Source organism: Hippoglossus hippoglossus, chromosome 1 (assembly GCF_009819705.1).
Source record: "Hippoglossus hippoglossus isolate fHipHip1 chromosome 1, fHipHip1.pri, whole genome shotgun sequence".
In the NCBI taxonomy this organism is placed as follows: domain Eukaryota; kingdom Metazoa; phylum Chordata; class Actinopteri; order Pleuronectiformes; family Pleuronectidae; genus Hippoglossus; species Hippoglossus hippoglossus.
The window spans coordinates 25,119,875-25,125,572 of NC_047151.1; the positions used below are offsets into that span (position 1 = coordinate 25,119,875).

General features: G+C 42.1%; 1 protein-coding gene across 1 annotated transcript; it reads left to right on the top strand.

The window, feature by feature from the left end:
• Positions 1–28: 28 nt before the first annotated feature.
• LOC117765243 (GRB2-related adapter protein-like) lies at positions 29–4,963 on the top strand. The gene is made up of 5 exons (XM_034591617.1): positions 29–284; positions 393–490; positions 1,256–1,375; positions 3,847–4,126; positions 4,213–4,963. Exons 1-5 carry the CDS (start codon positions 207–209, stop codon positions 4,390–4,392), a joined length of 756 nt encoding a protein of 251 aa, XP_034447508.1. The 5' UTR covers positions 29–206; the 3' UTR covers positions 4,393–4,963.
• The last annotated feature ends 735 nt before the right edge of the window (positions 4,964–5,698 follow it).

Genomic DNA, 5,698 nt, shown 5'->3' on the forward strand with positions numbered 1-5,698 from the left:
CATGTCACATGGAAGAACAGAGGGACACACGGGCACCGAAAACTCTCATTAACTAATGAGCCGGACACACACACACACACTGATTATCTCATCCTGTAACGGTGTCATCATTCCACTGAGCTCTCCTCACACAGCTCTACTCTCTCTCCCCCTCCATTCATGAAGTGAAAGTATTCTTGTGGCCGACTCTGCTCGCTCTGTGCATCATGGAGGCGGTGGCTCTCTTCTCTTTCACAGCATCAGAAGCAGACGAGATCAGTTTCCAGAAAGGGGACATCATCAAGGTATGTGTGTGTGTGTGTGTGTGTGTCTGTGTGTGTTTGTGTTGAGGTTTTAAAAGGGGAAATTTACCAAAGGCTGCATGAGAAAAATATAAGTGTGTGTTTTTCTAGGTGACAGAAATGGAGGATGATTCGTGCTGGTTCACAGCAGAGATTCAGGGGAAACGTGGCTACATCCCTGAAAACTACATTTCCCTCCTTCCTCATCGGTAAACATGTTTCATCATATGTTCCACTCCTTATAATTCATGTGCTCATCCCATCAAAACTATTGATTGTTGTTCCTTTTAACTACTGGACCAAAACATTATTGGCTGGTGACCCTTCACCAAAGGTTATGTCTCAGTGTTTAACCTATGACAATTTTAAAGCCTTAATTTGTTAAAATAATATATATTTCACAAGAATAAATGTGTAAAGATAATTGTGGTTGTTGTTCTTTGGTTGGTTGTTGAAAACCTTTTTATTCACAAATGCCTTTAACTAAACCATTTTACAAAATCTCAGGGTCGCACCATTATATTTTATTCTGTTTTTATTTGTATTATTTTACTCTTTCAACCTCAAAATTACAAAGATTTTATACTTTTTATTTCTTTTACCTCTTTTAATCACTTCCCCTCTTTTATTCAAATCTTTATTTTACGTGAAAATTGTTTTAAACGGTTATGTTTTATTGATTTATGTTAATTTAGATGCTGTGTTGTTTTTAATGTCACAGCACCTTGAATCTATGTCTGTGAATGAATATGGTTTATAAATAAAACTGCATTTAAACATAATAGTAATAATAAAAGTTATTCTGACACCTTTTTGATCCTCGAGAACCACTCATGCTCCTTTCTGACTTGATTTGTGAATCAGAAGTTACTCACTGCTCTGTCAGATTTAAATAGTAACATGAATGTTACTGCCATTCTCAAAATGAGGTCACCAGGAGGGTGCAATTTAAATTCTTGCGTGTGTTCCAATAGGTGGTTCGCAGGACGGGTGTCGAGACTTGAGGCTGAGCAGCGTCTGCGCTGGCAGGACGCCGGAGTGTTCCTGGTGAGGGAGAGTGAATCAGCTCCAGGGGAGTTTTCTGTCTCTGTCAGGTCAGTGAACGCACCGCGGGCATCATCCACATCCAGGATGAGGTGTTGGAGTCTCAAAGAGTCAAAGTCACATTTCATTCTGCAGCCTGATGTAACAAATCTATCGCCATATTGTGGTTTAATAAGTTCCTCAGCTTCACCCAAGTGTGTCTTTCTCACCCCAGAGGTGAACATCTGCCCCCCGGCTCCCATCTCACAACCAAAACACTGTTTATCACCTCGCTGATGGAATAAACTGTGGAACCAGGCGTGTTGTAGGAAACATGCAGGCAGCAGCTTGTTTTCCATCACACTGAGCACGTTAGCAAGTCACAGCAACCACGTGTCTGTGAATGTGTCAGGGTCAGCGGAGGGGAGCGGCAGACTATTTAAATACGTTCCACAAAAAAACACTAAAAATATCACAGCCGTGCCAACATAGTGTGTGTGTGCGTGTGTGTGAGAGAGTGAGAGAGAGGAGGAAGTGTAATTTGGATCATTGAAGTGACGTGGGACACATTTAATGATTGAGAGGAGATTAAAATGTGTTCGATAGAAACTGGGGCATTATGTAATACTACAGTCTTTAATTAAACTCAGGTACATTATGCAACAGACGCATGCCGCACACAGGCATGTACACCATGTGCACACATTAACACTCAACATCTGTCGGCCTGCGAGCGCTGGGAGGTAAGAGGTGTAGTTTATTTATGTTTACATACACATCAGCACACATTACACAGTACAGTACAACCACTAGGTGTATTACCTCAGAGTGGTCAATAGGGGGCGACACTGCTCAAGAGTTTTTTTTTGTTGTTGTTGCAGCAATTTAGATTATGTTACCTATTCATGCAGTTTGCCCACATGCACCTGCAGCATGCGCTCGGTGAGAGTGTAATTTTCCATCACACACAACAGTCGTGCGGTTGATTTGCTCCACTGTCCCACAATAGGCCAATTTCTTTTTTAATGGGAGATATTTTGGACGTGTCACAACAGGAAAAAAGACAGATGTTGGAAAATAGAATTGAAGACGGCTGAATTTGAAGCTGCTTCAGTTTCAGGGCCCTGGTATATTGATGATATTTGAATAGAAAGGAGTTATTGATTATGTTTATGATACCATTAGTGCTTTTCTGTGCAACTACTGTAATTTACTTTTATGATAAAACAGTTAAGTATATTGATTTCTTGTTAATTCATGACATAAACAGTATATTTAAAAAAGAAAAACATGTGACTACATACTACAATTATTATCTTCCCCAGTAAATCTATTCACATGTCTCGGGGCTGTGGGAGGAAACTGGTTTAAACACATCCAGACATGAGGAGAATGTACAGACACAGCAATGTAAGGAGATGGGTTCTAACTCAGGACGTTCTTGCTGTGAGGAAACCGCTGTTCCACCCCCAACATATTAACAACACCAGTAATTCACCAAAAACACTTTAGGCTGATTAATTTCTCTTTGTCGGAGCAGCACAGGATGAATTATACTGTTCGCCTCCTTTTAGAGTAATTAGGTGATTAATGTGTGAGGGAGGAGACATGGTCAATAATCCATTACTCATCACATCGGTCAATAGACAGATCCTGGTGGACACGCTATATTGGTATAGTTGTTTAGTCGAGTTTATTATTAGTCTTCCATCATTTTATGATTTTGTTTTTAATGAATCGGTTAATTATTAAGTCTACAAACGATCAAAGGTTGTTCTGTCAGTTCACGTTGTTCCAAACTGAAATATCTCGATAATGTGACGCGGTGGAGAAGGAAACTGCGATTAATCACTGCCTGGATTGTCAAGGATTCGTACAGACGTGCATGGTCCCCAGAGGATGAATCCTATAGACTTAAGGGATCTCCTTGCATTTCCTCTAGCGCCAAACAGGAGATAACGATGGACAAGACAACTATGGAAACTTGGCTCAGTCGTTCATGTTCTCCTCGGTTGGTGCCTTAACTTTACCACAGCGCCACCACTGGGTCAGAGTTATAATTTATCCAGTTGGTTTTTTCCTGGGAAAATCTATGATCTTCCCATCGGCTATACTTCGTGCTAACTGCTAACGACGATGTGGCGATAACTGACGATATATTAGCATGCTAAGCTAAGATGGTAAACACGATAAAAACAATGCATCTGTTTAACGTGAGCAATTTCATTCATTTCTGTGTCTGCAATTTGGTGCAGCGTGATTGGATGGAAGGGGACTGCTGGGCCTTGGGCGGAGTTAAGCGTTATATCGAGTGCCATTGTAATTATTTAGATCTTCACTCACATAGTTTCTTACTTAGTTTCCTTGTCTGCTCAGAGAAGATTGATACATTCACAGCCTGAGAGAAGTTTGTGGTATGCACGGAGGTATGCACAATACGCCTGGGAGATTTCCTCCATAAAAGAAACAGGCCGAGGAATGAAGCAGCTTAAAGGAGCACGCACGCCCGCCTAACTTCCTCACTTCTCTTCATCCGCCTCAGCTACGGCGACAGGGTGGAACATTTCCGCGTCCTGGAGGGGGGCGGGCAGTACTGCATCTGGGACGAGACGTTCTGCTCCCTTAACCGTTTGGTGGATTTCTACAGAACTCACAGCATCGCCGTGGAGAAACTCATCTGCCTCATAGAGCGTCCCTCGTCCCCTCGCCAGTTGTCCAACCCAGGATACAACCCCTACCCCAACCCTTATAAAAGCAGCTCTCAGGAATCCCTCCCCTCGGCCCGTCTCTACTCGCAGCCCGAGAGAGAAGTGGCTTCGGTGGTATGACAAATCTATAAACACTTTCCACTGCTGTCACATACAAACCTGTTTGTCTGACGCCATTGCTCTGCTCCGTCTTTGTCTAGAAACCATGTGTGGCTCACGCCCTCTGTGACTACACCCCCCGTCAAACCGCGCACCTCCACTTCCTGCGTGGCGACGTCATTGACCTGCTGGACTGCTCCGGCTCGGTGACCTGGAAGGGACGCTGCCGAGGCCGAGTCGGCGTCTTCCCACCGCAATACGTCCAGTTGCTGTACCACTGACCCCAAACCGGACGCCCTCAGTACAGTGGCGGCCATCGCTGACACATATCGAACTCATGAGACAATGAATTTGAACTAGAGCTGAAACAATTAGTCAAATAATCAATTAGCTTTTATAAGCAGTATGCAAACATGTGGTAAATGGTTTATCACACACTATAATGTAGTTGTAATTGTTTATTTGTGTATTTGCCAGCAGCTATGACTCGTTCCATTGACACCCAGGAGCTAAAATTACTGACCGGCTGCATACAACTACATTATGGTGGTATAAATCATGTATTAAATGTTTATTTAGTGCTTATAAATGCTCAATATAGGGATTTAAAGTGTTACCTCCCTGGATATTTTCCTATCATACAGAGGCTTTGTCACGTCGCAGCTCAGACTGTTTATAAAGATGAACAACACGTCTCCACTTCCTCCCACAATCCAGAAACTAAGATAAACTATCTCATATTTCAGAAGGCCAGAGTCGGAGCAGCTGCGATTGGTGAATAGAGCCATTGTAGCGAGGACCCGTCACAAAACACTATTCACAGGGCAATAAATGACAGCAGCTAGCAAGAGAAGTGCTGGTGTACTTTTCTATTTTCCTAATACAGGGCTGTTTACTGCCCCTGACATTTTGCTATCAGGATCAAACCATATTTCATATTTTAAAGATTGTAGGTTTTTAACTTGGCTAACTGTGCCTCCTTTGCACAGCAGTTTATCCTCAGACAGAAGAAGTTTAATGAAAGTCACCGGTGCAACAACAGCTTCCTCAATTTTGTCGGACTGCTGCTGGTCAACAGGGTGAAGTTACTTTGCTGCTGTTGCAACTTCACCCCGTTGACCAGCAGCAGTAGATCACAGTGAATTCTCCATGTTTCAAACTCTGTTATGTGGTTTTTTTTTTGACGTATTATTATTATTATTTTAGTCCTAAATATGTCACGTTATGGATCAATGCTTTAGATCTAAAACCAGGTATTTAGAGTATTTATAGTTTTAATCACTAAAGTCAATTATCATAAAAATGACTGTTGCAGCCCTAAAGTGAATCTTAGCCACTTGTGTCCTGGGACCTGATTTCCTCCTTTCACACACAGCCTGTCCTGAATTGACTGTAAAGTGGTGTTTGTTTTACCTTATTGCTCAAACCGCTAACCTCCTCTTCAGCAAATGTAAGTAAACTGTACAGAATTCAAATAAAAAGTGATATTATCCGATACTGTCATTTTCATTTGTGGACAAACACGTGCAGCTCTGATGCATCTTCAGATTTATTAGAGAAATAACGAGAAAAAAAACATTTGATGAG